The following is a 21,572-nucleotide window of genomic DNA, read 5'->3' as shown; positions in this document are numbered from 1 at the left end:
ATTATGCCAACCCATCACAGACCTCATCATAAAGACCCCACTGCACCGCACGCTACCCAGCTGCACCGCAGGGCTGGAGCTGTCCCATGCGCTGGGAAAGGGAGCTTACCTCACATGACTGGATGCAGTGGATGGCAGAGGGGTCTGGGTACCATTGCAGTCTGCCCGTGCATACGATGTGCTGAGGAGGAGGGAGAAAAGAGTCGTTAGGGAGATGGTGGAGGGAGGACACAAGCACGCTCCCAGAGGTGTAGGGTCTCTTGTGGAACTCCACAGGGCAGAGCAATGCGATCAATCCTAGGACCTTCCTGCATCTGTGCCCAGAGAAAACCTTTTGGAGCTTATTGAACCCAAGCTTCGCCCACAAACCAGACAACACTGCTCAAAGCAGAGCCTGGATAAGAGATAAATGTATGTGTTATGTATATGTATGAACTCCCAGGAGAGGAAAAGGGGAGATGGCAAGGATCACCAGGATCTAGACTTGGCTGGCAGCACTACACATGGTAGGCAGCAGCCAACCTGGGAAGCAGCCATCCAGGACCACCACAGATGGAGTCCTCCATTCATCTCACCACACCGTGCTGCATTTAGCAACTTCTCGCTTGCACCAGCCTCACGTCCCAGCCAGCTGTCCCTGGACACCAGCATCAATGCACCCTGTAGAGGTCCAAGAGCTGTGTCCACAAGGGAGACACCTGGGAACTCAACTCCCCGGACTTGACTGGTCTGGATACACCAGCTTCACGTTCACCCACGCCGCAGAGGTATTTATGAGCTTTTAAGTCAGCAGCTGCAGCCAACTGGACATGAGAACTGAATGTGGAGGACTGAGTTTCATCTAACTGGAACGCTCTGTCCCCATAATTCAGAAGGGGGATGTTGGGAGCACGCATGATTATATGGGGGAAGAAAAGCCCCACCACACAGGCAATTTCCTCCTTGTAAAGCTCAAGCAGGCTTTGAAATCTGAGGCCCCATAAAATGACGGCTGGCCTATGAAAGTGTCCTAGGATGCCCTGCACAGCATGGCTGTTACATGGATGGACACGTCTTTCTTCCACCAATGTGGCTCCAGCACCCTCAGCATGGGATGAAGCAGCTCTGCCTCAATCTGCTTTCATGGGGTGCTTTACTCCTGGGTTTGTACATGATGGGAGGGATGAGGGAGCTGCAGGCTGGCTGGTGGCATCTCCATCTGCTTCCCATGTACTCCAGGGTAGTGACTGGTGGCCAGAGAGCAGGGTGGTAGTAGCATTCTTGCAAGTGGCAGCAGACAAACCCCTGTGTTTCTACTGTATTTTTCAGCTCTTTCTTGCTCCAAGTCTTCAGTCCAACCCAATGGGTTGCCAAGAGCAAGCTCCAGAGGTAATGTCCTCAGCCAGAGCAGGGAAGGCAGCTGTGATGGGATGGGACAGAGAGGCTGGAGAGAGCAATTCCTGCTCACCCCAAAGGATGCTTGGATCCCAACCCCAGTGGATGTGTTGTAAATGGTTGCTGTACAACTTGAATGAGTTCCCAGACTTTCTTGGCTGTGGAATGTGATGAATGAGAGCATAAAAAACAGCAGTGCCCTCCCCAGGCAGCCTCTGCAGCCCCAGTGTGCTTTGTCGCATCCTCCCCATCACCTTGGGAGCGTGGCAGCTCCTGGGAACACAAGCACAGCAGGAGGCAGAGAAGAAAGCAAGGCAGATCATGCATGAAGATGCTGCTAGGGGTAGTGCCAATGTTTAAAATAACACAACTCTTCACTTCTCCAAAAAGTTTCCCTTGCATGAGAACTTGTGGCCAAGCCACCCGGTGATCTGTCCAAGACTCAGGCTCCACAATCCCACACGCCATGGGCATCCTGCTGCTGCAAAGGCATGAAGACATGGAGTGGGGATGCTGCTGGGCCTCCTGCAGCTTCCTAGGGGGAGGGGAAGGCCTGGATAAGGGTGCCAGCTCCCAGGAGGACTGTTTGTTTTCCTTTCTTCCACCTCTTTCCTTCTGCATCTCGGTTTTATTTTAAGAAATATTACCCCGTTGGAGCTGCATTTTGAGAAAGTAGTGCCACGGAGATCCAAACTATGTGAGCTATTTGAGCTGTTTTGCCTACTGAATGAGTAAGGGATGGGGAGGGAGAGGCAAGCGGGTGGCCAGCGGTCCTGGCAGCAGAGCCAGCTCCCAGCTGATGGCAATGCCTCCTTCCTGGCAGGGACACGCTGCCCGGGGCTGCACTGCAGCTGCCAGGTGTTCAGGGACCAGGGCTTGTGCTTTGCCCTCTGCCAGGAGTGAATTCTGATCTGTGCTCTGTCATCCCAGTACCTTGGCTGCCAATCGCGTGTGGCACATCCCAAAAGTCAGCAGGATTCCTGTGTTTAGCTTCATTCACAGAGGTATCCTGCAAGTCCTGGAAAGCTCACGTTACAGCCAGTAGCTTACGCTGTGCTTTGGTCTCAGAGAGCAGGAGGCTGTGCAGTAGCATCCTCAGTGTGTGGAAGAGGAGGAAGAAATACTGAGGACTTGGGCACTGGTTATGAACCAGAAGAATCAGTCTGAAGCCTCGTGGCATCAGATGAAGCAGGCATGGTGCAGAGAGATCAGGCATGACCTCTGCTGGCCTGGGTGAAGCAGGTCCAAGACGTATCTGGGAGGATGAATGTGGTCACTACAGAGACCTCCACCAGGGCTAACCAAAGCCTAGGAAAAGGGGAGCTTGAATATCTACATGCATCCATCACCACCTGCTACACCAGCACCACAGAGATATACCCAGAAAGGGTCCAGATGGACAAAGAGCAGCGTTAGGGAAGATATTTGATCTCTATGCTGTGGGTAACATTCACAAGAACCAAATGTCATTGATGAAGGACTTGCCACTATGTCTAAGCCTAGCAACTGCACATCCGGAATCATTAAAGTCCTCTAAGTCCTCTAAGATCACCAAGCCCAAGCTCAACTCATCCCACTATGCCCACTGACCACGTCCCTTGGTGCCACATCTCCATTTTCTTGAATGCCTCCAGAGATGGTGACTCCACCATCCCCCTGGGCAGCGCGTTTCAATGCCTTACACCTGCTTATCAACAGGATGTGTCCTGCTGGAGCTCATCCCAACTCCAAGTGGACATCAGGGCAGAGGCAGCCAGGATGAGCAACCAGCAGGTGTCTCCTGAGCATGCACTCATGGAGAAAACCAGCCAACCCTGAGCTCTTCACTCAAATTACTGCAAATTTCTTTTTACAAATTTCTTTTTACTGAAAGCAAAGAGATTTGTATTAAAAAAACACTGGATAGAGAGGAGGAAAGACTGATTTGGCCACACTGTAAATATTTTGAGGATCCCCACGTATATGGATGGTGAATGCTCTGTTGGAGCAATGCTCCTTCCTCACGTACCTGGACTCTGGTGGGTTGCAGGCGGTGATCCATAGTCTCAGCAGTAATGTTTTCGGGCAGTATGACTGGATCGCTGGGGGGGATAATGCAGGAAGGCACACACACAGCACCTGAGGAAGGAGAGACAGCCTTAAGGGATTGTAGCAGGAACCAGGCAACTGCCTGATGTGGAACAGTGCCGGCTCCTCACTGAGGGCAGAGGTGCATGTGAAGGAGATCCTTTGCCTACCAACAGTTGACAATTTCTTCCCCCAGCCCTGACTTGTACAAGAGTTTACAGAAGCTTTTTGCAGCTGATACCCTTTTCCTGAAGGAGGTAACAAGTAAACATGTCTGAAGAGGTGAACCCAAGCCATGATGGCAAGACGTAAGACCCGACATGAAAACATGTCTGGCCTAGATATTACGGCTGCTTGTCAATGTGTCAGAAAGTACTTCTAACAGTTCTTCTACCATGACTTCCTATGATCCAGGAGGAAAAAAAGCTGTAAAACTCTCACTCGGCAAAGCAGATGGGTCCCAACCTCAGTCCCAGCTTCACATCAGATCTTTCCCAAGTTTACCCGTGGCCAAGCCTCAGCCAGTTTTGGGTTTTAAACTAATGTCCCATCCAGTGTGATGGCAGGTGGGATGTAATGACTGTGACAGCATTGCAGCTGAAAAACAACCAAGTCTTTTAGAAAGAAATGGATGATGTGGTCCCTCGTCTGGTGGAAGTGCTCTGTTACACACAGTTGTCACTCCAGCTCTTATCTCAGACCTGCCCCATTAACCCTGCAGATGTCTGCAGTCAGATTAAGTGCAGAGGCTGCGGTGGGACTGAGAGTTGGAGGGTGAGATAAAGCACTGCAGAGGGCTGGGCTTGCCCTAGAGATGAGTCAGTCCTTGCTTCTGAAGAAGTGCTTAAGCCGATGCCAATTCTAACTTACCAGGGGATGCATAGGGCAAAAGCCATCCTAGGGCTCTGTGTTCAAGAGGAGATTGAAGAAAAAACAATTTTTTCATAGATTTAATGGGAATTGGCCCAAGTAGAAGAGTCACCGTGACCTTCCAGCTGACTTTCCAGGACGGCTGACTCAACACAGGGTCTGGATTTCTGCAGGGTGTTCTCCTGCCCTCACCTATGCCGTGCCCCTGCTCGCACTTGTACTCCACGAGGTTGAGCTCTGGGGGTGGCGGGCAGGTGCCCTGCAGGCTCTTGCACAGCTTGAACTCCTCTGTCCACGTGCCCTCCTTGGTGCAGACAATAGGGACCTGGAGAGCAGAGAGAGACCAGGTTCTGGAGACACCCTAAGCTGGGGTGCGTGCTGTGCTGTGAATGGTGCCCACACCACCACAGTCATCTCCAGCAGTGAGAAGAGCTCTGGTTTTGCTTTTATTGGTACCCAAATGCCCCAACATGCCGAGCCCTGCTATTTTGCAATGCTCTGAAGCCCAACGTGTGGCTGACGCCCATCCGTCCCATCACTCACCCGTGATCCTGGTGGCTCACAGCTCAGGACACACTGGCTGTCCAGCTCAAAGCCCTGGGTGCAGTTGTACATGCCCTCAAACACTGGCGGGGGTGGCTCGCACACCACAGGGATGCAGCGTCCCTCCTCCCACTGCCCGCTCTCCAGGCACTGCACTTTCAGGAACTTCCTGGGGAGAGAGACGGAAAGAAAGCTGGGTTGCAGACTCCAGAAAGCATCCTTCTTGGTTCTGAAACCCCCGTGCATGGGGCTTTCCATGCATCTCTAGGTAACCCTAGGTTCAACCAGGACCTTTCCTTCCACTTGTGCTGATTTAGGAATCCTGGACACTTCTCACGCTGCCCACCACCCCATCACACCAATTTAGTGGGCATGATGGCAATGGGTTGACAGTTGGACTAGATGATCTTAGTGATCTTTTCCAGCTTTAATAATTCTACGATTCGGGAGCCCTAGGCACTTTTTCTCGTGCTTCCCACAGCACTGGTATTGGAACCCCAGACACATTTTCCTGTGCTCCCCATCACTCTCCATCCTTTGTAGCACCTCCGGATGATCTCTCCCTGCCCGCAGCCCCCGCAGGTACGTGCATGGCTGCCTTGTCCAGCCGCCAGTAGCTGCATACTTTGCTGGAGGAGTGAGCCTCCTCTGTAAATCCTGCTGGCCCATGCCCAGCCCTGCTGAGGCTCCTCTTTGTACGCCGGCCAGAGCTGTCAATCCCACTCTCGCTGAGGAGCTGCCGCACCAGAGCAGACCAACACCAGCTTGCACTGCTGAAACAGCCCCAGCGTGAAATGCTTGCCAAAAAGAGGATGAAAAAGAAGGGGAAAGAAAGGCCAGGAGCAGAGCCCACCCGCTTCTCTGTCTCCTCGCCTTGGCAGCAAGACAGACTTCACATCTTCTGCATAGAAGCATGAAAACCCTGGGACTTTGGGCAAGCTGGGGACATATCATAGAATCATAGGGCATCCTGAGTTGGGGGGGACCTGTAAGGATTATCGAGTCCAACTCCTTTGACCCAGTTACTGACACATAGATTTTTACAATGCTGATGAGTTTTACCTGTGCTGATTCCTTGGTTCTTGTTTCATCTTTTTCCTTTCTGTACCATCACTCCCACCAAACGCCCATGCCTGCTGCTTACCTCTGCTCACTCCAGCTGCTGAAGCCAGCAAGCAGGGCTCCAGGCATCCTGCAGAGGGAATCTAACGTCCAGTGCTGAGTTGCAGAAACCCTTGCTCTGAGCTCCTTCCTGGGGCCACCTGTGCTCCCACCATGCACCACAGCAGTGGGGACCGTGGCCATACCCTGCTGTCAGAGCACAATGCAGTGGGCTTGGTGATGTCTCCATCAGGTCAACCCCCACTTCTCATGTCCATTTGTGCACCCTGCTTTGCTTGCCTGGATACTCAGCTAACCCAGAAGGCTGGAGGACCATGTGCATATGGAGAGAAGCGACTCATGATCCTAGGCAGCACCATGCTGTGGACAAGTGTCTGCCTGACCCCAAGGCAGGTGTGTATGTTTCTGCTGGGTGCTGCTGGACAGGACATTTGGGAGTCTTTTCAAAACATTCCTGTCTTTTTAAATATTTGAAGCTCTTTGAGAATCTGTTTCTGCTTTCAGAAGTCAGAGACCTGATTTTTTCTAGAGACTTTATAAAAGTGGCAGATGTTTCCTGCTCTGATGAACATAAGCAGTAACACGGGGAAGGTACAGGAAGGAAGGGTACATGGCAGGGACCCCAGTTCAAGCAGGAGCCTTGAATTGACCAAAGAGAACTGAAACTACATCCAATCTTGGAAGGGTGGAGGGGAGAAACATCTCTAGATCTCACAGTGGACATCTGCAGCTTCAGCAGATTGAATACTGCTGGTTTCTTGCTCTTGCTTGTTGCCCCTTCCACCAGAATGATGCTCACTGCCTTTCAAAGACATCCACATCAGATCTCACTGCTTTGAACACCTTGCTCTGTCCAACACCTCAAGCAACAGTTCCCCCTTCCATCATTACCTGGCACATGGAGTAAATCAGAGCAGAGAAGGGCTTTCCTTGCACTGCTGTGTTGCAACTACACTGGAGGTTAAGCTGATGGCTTTAAGGGAATAGGAGCAAAGCAGTGGTACAAAGCCTCTATCACTGATGAAAACCCCTTCTCAAAGCAGCAGCACACCTGGACACCTGGGTGTAACTGATGCAGCCACTGCATGCCACTGTTGCTCTTCCAAGCTGCAGCAGAGGCCGTTTGGCACAGAGCTGGGGATGGCTGGGGTGAGGCAGCTCATGGTCTTTGCAAATACGCATGTCATACAATGCAGTCCCATTGCCCTCACTGGGGTTCCCTGTTGAGGTCCAGGATAACCTCATGCATAATCTCTCCCTGTCCCTCCACAGCCCATCCAGACCTGGACTGGAATCCCTCCTCACTGGAGGCTTGCCCCACTGTCTCTGTGCCTTCAAACCCCAGGGTACGTGGACCACCACTGCACATATGAAGCTTGTATTCAAGCATGTAGGAGGGAAGGGAGAGGCTTTAAAAAAAATAAAAATAAGAAATACCTTGAAGCAGCTTGAAGTTTCCAGGCCCCCTGATTCCTTCTGATCTGGCTTAGAGGCATTTTGCAAGGATTAATGAGGAAGCCAGGAAAATCAGAGTCAATGCTTCCCCCTCCAGCTGGGCAGCGTGATGTCTGATGGGGAGAGGAGACCAGGAGACGCCTGGGGCTGCACCCAATGTGAAGGCACAAGCCCCATCCAGCCCCAGGGCTGTGGGAGCAGGAGCAGGGCTGGGTTCCAGCCCCAGGCTGGGGTCCACCACACAGGAGCAATGATGAATGAGCCCAAAGCCACCTCATCTCCAATGGCAGGAGACTGGTGGCTTCAGAAAAGAGGGGGAGGAAGAAAGGAGATTTGATGGGAAGTTAAAAGAAAGCAAGGCTAGCTTGTAAGGATTCTACAGCCTGGGCAACCTTGGCAGTAAATCTTTATCAAAAGTCTTAGAAATGGAAATGACATGGAGCCCTGCTGACAGCCTGTTTTCTTTTCCTGGCTTTTGGCTCTCCCGGCTGCCTGTGTGTTTGTCTTCTATCTGGAAGGGGCCAGATGTGGGCAGGAGAAGCAAGAGTCCTGCACCTTTGTACCCACCACAATGTGCATGCCCAGTGCCCTGCTAGGCTCTGATATCCCTGGGCTGGGCTGTCCTGCTTTGCCCGCTGCCATCCTTCTGATGCCATTCCAGTCCTCAGCCAACTAATTCCTTCCAGGCCACCTTCCCATCCATGTTCCCCACCTCCTCTTTCTCCCTCATGGTCTCCACCAGCCTGCTGCTGTCTTTGAAGAGGGCAAGAAGTAGAGGGGCTGACATCTCCATGGGGCTGGGCTGTCTCACGGATCCCTTGATCTTGGTGAAGGGCCATTTATTCCTCAGTCTCACCAATGCATCTCCTGACAGTCCTGCCAGCTTCTCAGGGCTCATCCCAGGAACTGGACATGGGGAGAGAGGGCGCAAGCAGGAATAGGAGACAAAAGACCTGGTTTCTTTTTTGCTTCATTCCCTCAAGGTATCTCCGAGACCTTTCCAAGAATCATCCTATATTGGGGAAAGCAAACAAGGAGCTGAAGAGATCTTTCCAGGGTTGGGTTTTCCAGTTCCCAGCTCATTGCATTACCCCTGCAACACAGTACCCCTCCAAAGGGGTGTGGGCAGGGGGTTTGGCCCCTGTGGCAGAGGGGTTGGAACCCGATGATGACTGAGGTCCCTTCCAACCCAAGCCACTGCATTTTTCTGTGGTTCCATGGAAGGATGGCCTCAGGAGGAATGCCTCAGATGCTGCTGTTGGAGAGCTGCTTCGAACACATGCTTCAGGCACTTAGCAATAGAAGTGACACCAGGGAGCAGTGTGGGGTGGGAGCCATGTTCATTTTCCTGTTAACTATGTGACATTGAGGCTGGCTCTTCTCAATGCTGAGCAGTGCACTTTGGTGGTTTGTTTCTCTCTGGTGGTTCAGATGGGTGCAGTGGTGCTGCCTAGACACTGCCCCAGACCAGACTTCCCATCACAAAGCATCAATGTGTATATACAGCTCCCCTCACTGCTGTTATCTAGGAGCTGAGTGTGAAAGCTCAGCTTATGAAAGCAGGCTGTTCCTTGGGCTCTCCAGACTAAAAACAGATCTCCTTTGGAAAGAGCTGAAGGAGCTTCAGCTCTTCATGTCAGTCAAGAGATCCTGCCAGCACATCCCTGGCAGGATTTTAATTACACAATCAGCTTTCCCTCAGGGATCTCTTGTTGACTGAGCACTGATCTGTGAGGGGCTTTTCCTCACCCAAGTTAACAGATAAGAACATCTTCTCTGAAAAAACATATTTTGTCATCCTCCTTCTCTTCCACTGATGCTATTGGATATGAACTTCAACTGAGCTTTCAGGAGACTTCTGAGCATTCTTGAACGAGTGCCTGCCACTGCAGTAATGTTCACCTAAAAGAACAGAGCTGAGCGAATCACATGAGCATCTGCAACCAAGAGCATTTGGGCTTGGGTAGAGACAGCCAAATTCCAGCCAGGGCTCAGGCCAGAGGGTGGTGGTCTTAGTGGCAAAGTCCCAAGGCTTGGACTGCCAGTACAGACGTAGTAGCTGTGGTGTTCTACACAACATATGGGAGAAAGGCACTGCAGGAGGCTGATAAAAAAAAGCAGCACTTGTTTTCTTGCGCCCATCAGTGCAGCACTCAGTCCTTAACAAGGTTGGTGCTCGCTTTACAGGCTGTTCTGATGGCCTACACAGATGCCACACACACACCAGAAGAGCACGAGGTCTCCCAGGGAACACACGATGTCTCCCTTTGCCACAGCAGTGGTGGCAGCAGGGCTGGGACTGTGTTGATCTAACTGCACCTCCAGCGCCTGAATGCCACAGGCATCCAAGCTGCTCCACAGTTTGCAAAGCAGCCCATGTGACTGTAGCCATAGTCGTAATTTGCTTTGCTCCTCTTGGCCCAAGAGATCCTCCTAACACTGTGAAAAACTGTTTACAGAAACCACTTCCTTCATTACCAGGCAAGAAATTTGGCAGCTGCCTCCCAGTGCACAACAACCCTACCCCAGAGCAAAGTAGAGCTGAAGTCTGCATCCAATTTAAACTGGAAGAGGGCATTAAACAATTAGCACATAATTATCAGATTGGGGCTAGCATTGGGATTCTGGGGAGGACCCTGCTGGTGCCAGGGAATCTTTTGTGACCATACCCAAGGGGACTTTAACTGGAGGTGTCACAGACAAAACGTTGCTCAGCCCTCCAGCATCACAGTGTTGGTAGTGAATCACCAGGATTTTTCCCCAAAGCACTTGGAAAATCTTCTCCAATTGAAATACAAACGCTCGAGATCAAATTTAGCCAAGACGTGCAAGGAGTAAAACTTTAACCCCAACAGAAAGCTGTCATTTGTTCTTACAATCCTAGTGCTGTGACCTGTTTTAATCACTTGTCACCTTATCACATCCCTACTGAATTACCCGAGAGCCTGCAAACACTTCTGCACATGCTTACTTTTCAGCAAGAGGCAAGTGCATTGAGCTGCACCGGACAACTCACATGCTTCAGGTTAAGGCACTTAATATATACAGCAGCTTATATGGAGTTCCCATCTGCTTTATTCTAAAGTGGGGGAACGCCTCTTGTATTTGAAGAACTAAGCATGAGAGCAAGCTGCTCTGTCTCATATCTCTTCCAGCAGCCGAAGCAGTGCTTTGATGGAGAAGAGTACCACGACCTGTCCTCTTTGTTCACGAGTAGGAAGGAGAAGTGACAGCAGACCCATCCCAGACTTACTTCTTAGGTTTGCCCACTGTGTTCTCTGCCACGTGGTACCCAGGCTTGCACTTGTAGCGGCAGACGGAGCCCACGTCGTGGTTGCCCTGCATGCAGCGTGGGACCAGGAGCCTGGCATTGGGCACGGCAGGTGGAGCATCGCACTCCAGCTTGCAGTAGGCCTCAGGGAGCGACCAGAGCCCATCCTCCAGACACGTCAGCCATTGGTTCATCCCTGAGCCCAGGAGAGAAGTAGAAAGTTTGGGTCACTGCTGGAGCACCTCTGAGGGAAGATCTGAGCTACCAGCACACATCCTCTTGTTAGAGTGGTAATGACACCGTGGGAGGCAATACATACAAAGATTATATGCACAGTTGGACAGCTTCAAAGGGATGGAGAAATGATCTTGGTTCTGCATATTTCCCCCAGGCTCTCCCTTAAAACCCCTCTCTCTGATGATGCCTGAGGAGAGCCTTTGGTGGGCTGAGGGCTTTCGTGCATGACAAAAACACAAACATGGGCCCTTCCTCATGTTTAGCTCAGCACAACTCCATTCACCCCACATGACCTGCCAGAGGAGCCCATGCCTGCATCCACCACGTGCTATGGATGCCGCTTCTTGCTGAGCAAGAAGAAAAGTAGAACTGAAGAACTGGGGCCTTCTCTTGGGAGCTTTGTATTGGGCCTCCAGCAGGTTCACGGTACAGCCAGACAGCTCCATGCTCCCTTCAAGCATCATTTTCTTTTTATAGGCTCACCTCTCTGCCTACAACAGCTCATAGACATGGGCAAGGCAGTGCTCCTGCTCAGCGCCAGCATTCCTGACGGCTGTGGTGCATGGGCTGTCCCCACCTCCGAGTGCCGTGACAGGAGCCATGTAATCCTTTCCTTGCCTATTCTTAGTATTTATGAGCATTGAGAGCCTTTGGGGAGAACAAGCAGCAGACACGTTCCTGCCTTGATGACTCGGCGGTCCCCCTCGCCTTGTAGGCCTTGGCGGAGCCCCACCAGGACCGCTGTCAGCTGCTGGAAGCCACCCGTGGATGGGACGCCAAGGGAGCCCGTGGCAAACCTCCCGTTGACTTCAGCGGGAACAAGAGGAGGCTGTCAGGGAAATATCAGCTTCATGCTTGCCCTCAGTTGACCCAGTGAAGGCAACGGCATGGCTCTGTGTAGAACTTGGCCCGTCGAGCTGTCGCTCGGGCGCTGCCCTTTGATCAGCTCACACTGGGATCTGCAGCGCTCCCTCCTGTCATGAAATGAGACTTTAATTCTCCACCGGTTTTGCTCCTTAGATTTAACTAAAAAAACAGTAAATGATTTTCATGCGTTTCGGCTATAAATGTCGCCGTAAAATAGGGCACCCATTAAAATGATTTGTTGTATGCGATTGTTCAGAGCGAAGGCACTGGTGGAAACTCACATAAAGTCCCAATGCTTGAAGCTGTCAAGGCAATTACCCCCGAAATCCCATCCAGCTCAGCCTTGCATAGACAGGAACAGTAGCTCTCTTTCTCCGACTTGGCTTAAAAACATTCCTGCGGGTATTGATGGAGTCGGCAGAATGAAAGCCAGGCCATGGTGTGTCTGGAGGACTGCTGTGTGTCTGGGTGGTGCACATCTTGAGACTGCTCTGCAGCTGTGGGCATCAGTCTCTATGGCGTTATAAGGCCCCAGGCCTGCTGAACCACATGATTTCCCACAGCCGCCAGGCATCAGGCCATCTGCGGTTCTCTGAAATCCTCTCTGTTTGTCTGCACTCTTGCTTCACTCATCTGTGTAATGCCACAGCCAACCAGACTTCACCAGTTAGCAGAAGACATCCCTGAGGATGTGGGCTGCAAACCAGGAATGGGGATCGCAGAGAGTATCCCCATGCCATGGTGCCCCTGCTCAAAAGGGATGTGTGCCCACCAGTTGGGGAGGAGTCTCAAAGGCCCACCTGGTTGGCAGAAGCAAACTGGGAAATTCAAAATATCACTGCTCAGTCTTGAACAACCTTGGACAGGCACCAAAAAGGGAGAGTTAAATCCCTCAGACTGTACCTCGAAGCTTGGCAGGGTGGATGCAGGAGAAGGAGCATCTCTTCAGGTAGGTGGTCCCCTTGGGGCAGGAGAACTCCGCATAGTAGACGTGTGACTGGTCAGGGACACCACAGTCAACAGGGTCACAAGTCACAGATCGGTCCCACCGCCCCGAACTGCATGTCAGCACCACCTCCTGCTACAGAGAAAGCAAGTCTCCATCAGACTCCAGCAAGAGCACTCTAATGCAGTGTTTTACTAACTTTAAGGGAAAAAGTTAAGCACTTGAAAGTACACAACAGCTTCCTAAGCAAGAAGTTATTCCCAGCTCTGCCCACTATCATTTTCTTCCCCACAAGATCAAGTCTTAACTCAGGTGTTGATGGGCACCTCTCTTGTTGATTGGTCTTCCCCAAATGTCCTGTTCCTGTCATCCCCACAGACTTTACTGAAATCAGAGATTTGTAAAATCTCATTTTCAGGTTGTCATTACATAGCCCCTCTTACACAGCTGGCGGTCTGCATGAGAACCTGAGTCCCAGCTGCTAGGGGTTCCAGCCCTACATATGATTAATACAGGGTACTGACCTTGCCAAAACAGAGCAGTACATGATGGTGTGCTATGATTTCCATCCCCAGACTCCTAACCCAAAGAGGGTGTGCAGAAAAAAAAAGATTTCTTTCAACTCTTCTCATTGCCTCTTCCTCATCTGAACAACATCATGCTTCTTGTGCACTCAGACCCATGATTTGTGCTCCCAGCCAATGCGTTTTGCTGGAACCTGAAAGTAGTGGGTGTTCCTTGGTGCATGGCATGGTGCAGAGGACATCCAGTGGAGTGCTGTGCATTTTTTCCTAAAAAAGCCTGGAGATGTAGACTGGCATGTAGGGTCATATAGCCAAATCGTTGAAGAGCTGGGGAAATGTGGAGCTGTGGGCATGGAAACCAACCTGTTGGCCATGCCATGCTCTCCTCCCTCTCATCTGCAGACTAGGACAGGACTACGTGGCACCTCTTTTCTTGCAGCAGCACTTATCATAGAAGTTTTCATGGTCTTCCCCCTTCCACCAAAGGACTGCTGCATATCAGACACCCCAGGGTGCCCTCTCCCACACCCAACATAGAAGATCACTTTGGGCTCAGGGCAGGGCACCTGTAAGCTGCTACCACTTATGACAGCCACATGCCAAAGCTCTGTCCAGAAGTTTCCCATCTTGCTGCCCAACAAAGAAAAACTGTCACCCGAGGCAGAATTATTTCATGTGGCTCCACGTGTATCCTGTTTTCCTTCTGTGATAAGGGCCTGCCTTGGCCCACAGAGCTGTGGTGCCGTGTAATTAATTAGCTCACCAGTGACTAAGGGCTGAGGGGTGCATCCCTCCTGCTCACTACACTTCCCAGTGCCTAGCAGGCTGAGCAGTTGGGGATCTCTGAAGGAAACAGGACCCACCCTGTGCCCGTGGCCTGACTCACCTCTGCCTGTCTCCATTTGGGTGAGTTCACACTCTGCCTCGGGCTTGTGGGGTAGCCAGCTCAGTCTTGGAGACTTCAGTCCCCTCTCCAGGAATAAGGTAAGGATAGGACACACTGTGCCCAAGGCCCTGCCAAGGTGACTGCCCACATCCAAGCTGCTCTGCTCTGAGGACCACCAGTCCCAGGTCTCCTCATCACTGGCTGAGAGTGGAGCTGGCTCAGAGCTTTACAAGGCAGATCCTGGCCTTCTGGAAAGCAGGATGATCCCTTTCATGCTGACCTCTGCCCTGCCTCACAGGCTCGAGCAAGAAAGCACACAGGAAGAAAAGCTCCCAGAGGCTGTTCTCTGTAGCCATCTAAATATAGTCACTTTGCAATGACTTCATTTTTTCCCCAAGCCACTAACTTCAACTTTAAAAGAGAAAATGTCCGTGGGATGTTTAACCCTCCCTTCCAGAAAAGAGAAATGGCTGCCTCTCCCTCTGCAGGAGCGTGTTGCCTTGGCCTGAGATGTCCCCTGCTGTGGCACTTAGCCTGGAACAGCTGAGGACAGCGTGGGGATGCAGGAGTATGACAGCAAAGCAGGACAACCAGCACTGCAGTCCAGCATCAGAGCTGCTGTTAGCCTGTGCTGGAAAAGCTGCAAGGAGCCTGGGGTTGGAAACCTTTGGAAATCAGCAGTCAGTTAAAGGGTCTCCACCATCCCAGTGGTACTCACCTGTGCATAGCCCAAGCTCTTCCCGCTGCCAGAGCGTGGCACGAAGCCCTGCTCACAGGTGACGGAGCACTCCATGTGCCTCGGGCCATCTGAGGAGCAGTTCAGGCTGGCGACGTGAGCGAGAAGCGGCTGCGTGCAGCTTCCCAGCCCTGTGCAGGCACCATGGGTACAGCTGTGGAGGAGAAGAGGAAGGATCAGCCCCAGGTTCCCAGCATTCTGCAGCAAGGGACTGGCCAGCTAGCACCTGCATGGGATGCTCAGCAGGTCATGGATGCACATGGAAGGAAAGATGAAGGGAGCTCTGGATGGAGCAAAGGACAGGCTAGTCTGGTGGTTAGCAACCCTGTTCATGGCAGCAGTTGGAATTTGATGATCTTTAAGGTCACCTCCCACCTAAGCTTTTCTATGACTCCATGATTCTACGATAAATCCTCTACCATTAGAAGGGCAACAGGTATGTCAAACTCTACACAAGACATCAGAAAACCCTCAGCAGATGTCCAACTGGAGGAGAGGGTTTAGCTGGAGACAGAACCTCCGCAGATACTGGAGAGCCAACCATGAGATGTCTTTCCAACTACCTGCCAGGCTCTTTGGCAACAAGATCACCTCAACACGCATCTGCCCAACTCTAAAGCTCCTCTGTGGCCACCAAGGTGAGACATGGATAAGGGAAGAACAACCCTCCTCTCTGAACCATCTCAAGTTGTGAGAGGGCAGAGCAGATTTGCAAGGTGTCACTTGTTCCCAGGAAACAAGCAGCCCTTTCCCTACTACAGCAGGTCCCTGCCAAAAACCTGCTGTTCATTGATTAAGTATCACAAAATACCCCAGAGCAGAGAAAAACACTAGCCAGGAGACCAAGTTCTCCGTCAGTGAAATGCACCAATGGATGAATTAACTGGGATGGAATTAGGGCACGACATGGGATTAACACAACTGCTCCCACAAGCTAATGCCTAGGACATTTGGTGGTCAGGACTGTTTTGTTTCATTTGCTTTTTTAACCATCTGCAAGCAGTATCAATGCCAAAATGCCAGCAGCCCCCTAGCACTCCCCCTGCTCCCTGGCCAAGCCTCGCTTTGCGTGGGACTGCCCACAGCTTTGTGCACTGTTTGGCACACAAAAAGCAAACACAGTGCTGCCTTTGCCTCTTGCATTGCCCGACCCCACCAGCCGAGGACGCACGGCCAGGAATTCCACAAATGCACAGAAACTGCTGCCAGCGGGGATGCAAAGGGAACGCAATGTGCTGTCAGATCTGGACAAAGGCACAGTGGAAACCTGTGGGCTACAGCCTCCAAAGAGCTGGTGGGCACAGACAGAGGGGAGGAATGGCACGGGAGGGGACCACAAAGGAGAACAAGAAAAAAGGGGCTGTTTTTTCAATGCAGACCTGTTTATGAAGTGAGAAATGGTTTCAGGGCAACTGCTGCAAATTCTTTCACTAGTTTATATTTCCATTTGCTTCCTTTTTAAAGAATTTGTTTTACGAGCGCAGCGTTTGTCAGGTCATTAGCTTCTGAGGGCATCTGGTACCAATTGCAGCCCTCTCCCCTCCCTCCTGCCTGCAGCCACCTTCCCCAGTCTTCTCTGCTCCCCACCAGTGCCCTCTCCCCGTGACAAAGCCTCTGCCCTAGCCCTGTGTGCGAGGGGAATGAGACCAAGCTTCCCTCTTCTACCCTTCCTTTATCACATAGGAAATCAGTGCATGGAAGTGTGCTGGAGACCACAAGAAGCACTGGAACAAGCTGCCCAGGGATGTGGTAGAGTCATTGTCCCTGGAGGTGTTCAAGAAACGTTTAGATGTTGTACTGAGGGACATGGTTTAGTGGGAATTATTAATGATAGGTGGATGGTTGGACTGGATGACGTCAGATGTCTTTTCCTACCCTGGTGATTCTATGATTCTATGAAACCGCAAGCAAAGAACAGCATCCCTCCTGCCCTGGTAGGATGGACCATCACAACACACCACAGCAAGGAACTCCTCACCCCTATAACCTCTGGGCACAGGGGGATTATCTCACCAAGTCACAGCCCTCCCACTGAGGAAATGGCTGGGGGTTGAGCAGCGGGATGACCAGACACCTGTGGGTTGGGTTGCCCCATTGGGTTCTGCACAGGTTCTGTGAGCCAAAGCAACATGACTTCAAGAGGGTAGATTTAGGCTGGATATAAGGAAAACGTCCTTTACACTGAGGGCAGTCAGGCACTGGCACAGGTTGCCTAGAGATGTGGTGGATGCCCCATTCCTGGAGACTTTCAAGGCCAGGCTGGCCCAGGCACTGGGCAACCTCATGGGTTAGTAAATGTCCCCACACATTGCAGGGGAATTGGACAAGATGACCTTTAAAGGTCCTTTCCAACTCTAAAGATTCTGTGACTCTACGAAATGTTCTCATGAAGCCACGATGAGTTTCAGAGGGCATGCTCACCCCGGGCTGCATGGTGGTGGCACCCTATGGGCACATCCAGCCAGGACAGAGCTGGGATGGGGCCACTCTGAGGGCGCTGAGCGAGTGGTGACAGACGTATTGTCTGGGACAACCATGCAGCTGGGACGATGCCATCACTGAACAACAAATGGCAGAGCACAGATTGCTTTCGGCACTGCCAGGCACAGCTTTGTTTTCAACTCGTTAGGAAACAGCTGATGGTGCTGGTAGAAAGCAGATCAGGAGACAAGCAAGTTTCTTTCCTCATTATATACGGACAGTATTATATAGAGGTAGTAAGAGATTTATAATTCTGGATCAAAACGTGAGATTGAAACATTAATTTTTACATGCACTACACATGTACACTCATGCACACTGTCTGTATGTGTATATAGCTATCTTTCAGAAATAATTAGCTTTCTCTCCTTGCCCCAGAAGATAATTAACCTATCACCACTCTCTGTGTGACTAACAAAAACCCACCACGCCTCAGCTGGGACATGATCTGAGGCATGTACCCAAGCTTTGAGTGGTGCTGAGCTCTCAGGCTGCTGTTGTTATTCCAGACCCAAAGAGGGGCTCACGTCGCTGAAAACTGTTCTTCCCAAATACACCAGTAAGCTCAGTTTAAGAAAATATCATTCTACCTATCCCCTTGCTTCAATCATTTCTTTTATGGTTACCAATACTGTTGTAATACTCTGGGACAGGATCCTTTGAGCCTGTTGACATACAAATGCAGGACAAGAAGATCCCCATTGCAACCCACATGCCTTGCTTACTCAGGTAGCACGATGGCATAAATCATTGCTCCCAGCTGCTGGAACACCCCAGAGAAGGCTGGACAAGGGAACGGTGCAGTTAGCCCAGTTCTGATCTCAGCATGAAGGAGATCTTTCTCCTTTTGATGATAAATGAAATTCCTGTATCACAGCTGCAAAGTCCTGACACTTGGCCATTTCTGATTTAGGCCATACAAGATGTATGGCAAGCCAGTGTTTTGGCTTTCTTCTTTCCATTTTCCATTTTTATCTCAGCATCTTTTGAAGCTCAGACTAATGATTTGTCAACAACATTTTTACAAAATACCAAGCTTTTTCTCCTAACTCACTCCACATCAGCACCAGCCTGCATGATTTCTGGGCTCATCAAGTTCCATAACACACATCAAAGAAAATTTCAGATCTGGAAATTTGAGAAATTCTGCCAAGCAATGGCCCTGATTGCTCTGGAATGATAAGAGCTTTGTTTTGAAAATGGAACAGTTCTACAAAGTTAGTGTAGAGCTTTTCCTTCAGCATCCTTTTTTAATACAATGCTAGAGGCAACCACCTCCAAGGGAACACATTGAACCAGAGGTGAGTGTGTCAGTAAGAAGAGCTAATTTTGTTGTAATGAATCCAAAATTCTGAAATAGACAAAGTTTTGCATTTTACAGTCATTATTTCAGAGGACTTAGAGAATACTGAAGGATTTACCCAAGTCAAGCTAAGCCAAGTCAAATACAGTGCAGCTGCCTAAAGTATAATAAATCATCCATAAATTGCTGTAGTATCTACCTAAGCTTTCAACCCAAACATTGCTGCTAAAACAGCTCGAGATCCAACTTTAACAGGGGAAAATTATTATTATATGAAGTTCATCTGATAGTGCAAATCTGGGGGGCTATGGAAGGTGCTGATGGAAAGGCAAAGCCTTCAGCCAAACCTCCTGAAGTTAAAAGTAGTCACTGCATGTGTGCTGGTGGAGTCCAGATTGTAGCACAGAACATCAGGGAGATAAAAGATGTTTACTCCAATGTTCAAAAAAAAGGATAGCTAGGAAATGAGGAAAGGTGTTTTGGAAATACTTGGGAATTTCTTCTCCCTTCGGGCATGTTTCTCATGAAGAGGAAAGGTCTCACAGCATTACGGTAAGTCTGATGGCAACCATCCTTGTGGGAGCAGGCTGCATGTACAGACCCAACGGTGGTGATGCTTCTTGATTAAGATCTTCACTGAGGTTGCCACCTCAAGAGAAGGTGTTTGCTTCTCTACGTGACTCCCAAAGAAACTTGCCAAAACAATAACATCCCTGTGAGTCATCCGCTGTCATCCACCCCACAGATAGAGAGAAGGCACTGACTGCTAAGATGTCAAATGATCTTTTGGCCTTCCTGTAGCCATAGGAGGCAAAAGCAGAAAAAGAAAGAAGAGGAGCTCAGTCTTAATATATTTCCAGAGAGCTCCTGCTGTTTACTGCACCAAAACATATTTACAGTGTAGAAAGTGGGGGCTTTACATCAGTCCATCCAATCATTTTCATTGGTCCATTCAATACCAGGGTGGTACTGAGGGACGTGATTAGTGGGCATGGTGTGATGGGTTGAGGGTCTGACCAGATGACCTTAGAGGTCTTTTCCAACCTTTATAATTCTATGATACAGATTGATTTGATTATTCATTCATGTCATATAGTTCCTCATCCAATGCTAAGTCACAGCTTGAAGCAGTGATGCAGCACCTGGTGGGAAGGTAGGGCCAACCCAGGGGAGCTCAGGTGTTTGCAATGATCCTGAGTGACAAAAGGTATTGAGCCAGGATCCACCCCTTCCCAGACCTAATTTAAGGGCTGGCAGTGGAGGTGAGAGCATCTTGCTGGAGATTGCTGCCTACCTGAGGCCTTCTAAAGGTAAACAGCTTTTTTTTTTTTTTTCCTTCACATCTGTTGTTGTTTCATTTGTGCTTATCCTCATTTGCAGCAGTAAAAGACTTTGCCACCACGCTACTATTGCTGTACTTTTCATCCCATTATAGTGTTACCCTTAGGTGGCTCTCAGTCCCTGCATAGGGTCTGTTATCCCATCTATCCTGTGATGACTGGGCTACGCAGAGATGCTGATGTGTTGCTTGGGCTCATTCTCAGGGAAGTTCACTCTCATTAGGGTGTTCATTCATCCACTTCATAAGCGTGATTGCAGAGGGCAAGGTGAAGGCAAAGCCCTTGCTGTGGGGAAGGTGGTGGTCAGGATCATGGCTCTGGTTCTTGAGAGGTTTTCTCCTGCAGGAGAAGATGTGTGTGGTGCTGTGAAGGCAACCTACTCTGATGAGCAGTTACCTCTTGGAAATGTGTTTAAAAATGCTCCTTCTCTGTCAGATTCTTCTCTCCCTGACACCCTTTCCATATAGAAAAAAGCCAAAGCCAGCTTTTGAGTTAAATGAGCTTTCTGAGGGTGTCGCACAGGAAACACAAACACAATGCAGACTGCATTTTGTAGCACCTCTCCTGTTAACTTGCCAAGTCACTTCCCAGCATATGCTAACATAAAATAAAGCGCTCTAAAAACAAAGCTGAGCTAAAAATAAAAATAACAGAGGAAATGAACAACGTTCCCTTGGTTCGATCTATAGCCCGTACCAAGGAAAACAGGAGAACTGTGGCTCAGTTCTTAAAATGTAAAGAAAAGCATGAAAGCTTGAGAGCTGGAGCTCAGTGGGATGGCATCCTGATTGAGCAGCATTCCTCGAGCTGGGTGCAGCTTGGGGTTGCTAAGGTTGGGAAGGGACAATCCCAAAGGAGATCCCCTGGGTCAGGCTTCACATTAGGCACACCCATATCTGCAAATGGGAATTCTCAAGAAACTCATTAAAAGCCTGGTTTCTGCTTGACCTTGCCCTATTTTAACTGTATTTAGAAGGCAAAATGTGCCCTGGCTGCCAGCAGAGACAGCGGAGAGGGGATTTGTGGTGCTGGAAGCAATGTGTGAGGAGGGACATCTACCTGCCGTGGTCTTGATCTTCCACCTGTGATGGCCAAAGCAGCTTTGAAAGGAGAAGGCAGCTCTTTCCTCCAAACACAGATGTGCTTTCCTAATATCTGATGCCTGCTGCATTTCACCAGTAAAAATGCAATCCCTTCGTTTCCCTAAGCCTGCAAAGCAGTTTGAGATCCTTCAAGATAAAAGATGTTACAGAAATACCAAGCCACCATATTTATTATTTTGGCAATGAGCATTTCTAGACCAAAGTCAGCAAACCTCATTTCTTTCTTTTATTACTGTCCCTCTCTTGGGTTATTTTAGGAAAGCACTTACATGCACATACTGTGTATGTGAGGCTGGGTGCGTGCGAATGGTCCATTCAGCTCTTTATTGGAATAATACAGATCTTCTGTGATCTTTTACAGTCAAATATCTCTAAACCTCTTAAGAATTTATATTTCTGTTGTTTTTTTTTTATAGGGGATTATTTTTTTTTTTCCCCAGACTCCAC

The 21,572-nt window shown here is 50.0% G+C and overlaps 1 protein-coding gene across 2 annotated transcripts in view; it reads right to left on the bottom strand.

Annotated features, from left to right (window-relative positions):
• Nucleotides 1-21,572, bottom strand: part of PAPPA2 (pappalysin 2) — a 74,878-nt gene that overhangs the window by 14,809 nt on the left and 38,497 nt on the right. Inside the window, exons 14-20 of one of the 2 annotated variants that reach the window (XM_085231559.1) lie at nt 14,881-15,052; nt 12,710-12,884; nt 10,685-10,898; nt 4,855-5,023; nt 4,504-4,636; nt 3,383-3,492; nt 110-181 (exon numbers count right to left, since the gene is read on the bottom strand). In XM_085231559.1, the coding sequence (XP_085087685.1) occupies nt 110-181; nt 3,383-3,492; nt 4,504-4,636; nt 4,855-5,023; nt 10,685-10,898; nt 12,710-12,884; nt 14,881-15,052 (1,045 nt within the window). Of the gene's footprint in view, nt 1-109; nt 182-3,382; nt 3,493-4,503; nt 4,637-4,854; nt 5,024-10,684; nt 10,899-12,709; nt 12,888-14,880; nt 15,053-21,572 lie in introns of both variants that reach the window. The other variant, XM_085231560.1, reaches the window with a different exon arrangement.

This window comes from Meleagris gallopavo, chromosome 10 (genome assembly GCF_905368555.1).
Source record: "Meleagris gallopavo chromosome 10, MGAL_WU_HG_1.1, whole genome shotgun sequence".
Lineage (NCBI taxonomy): Eukaryota > Metazoa > Chordata > Aves > Galliformes > Phasianidae > Meleagris > Meleagris gallopavo.
This window is presented reverse-complemented; position numbering and strand designations above follow the sequence as displayed.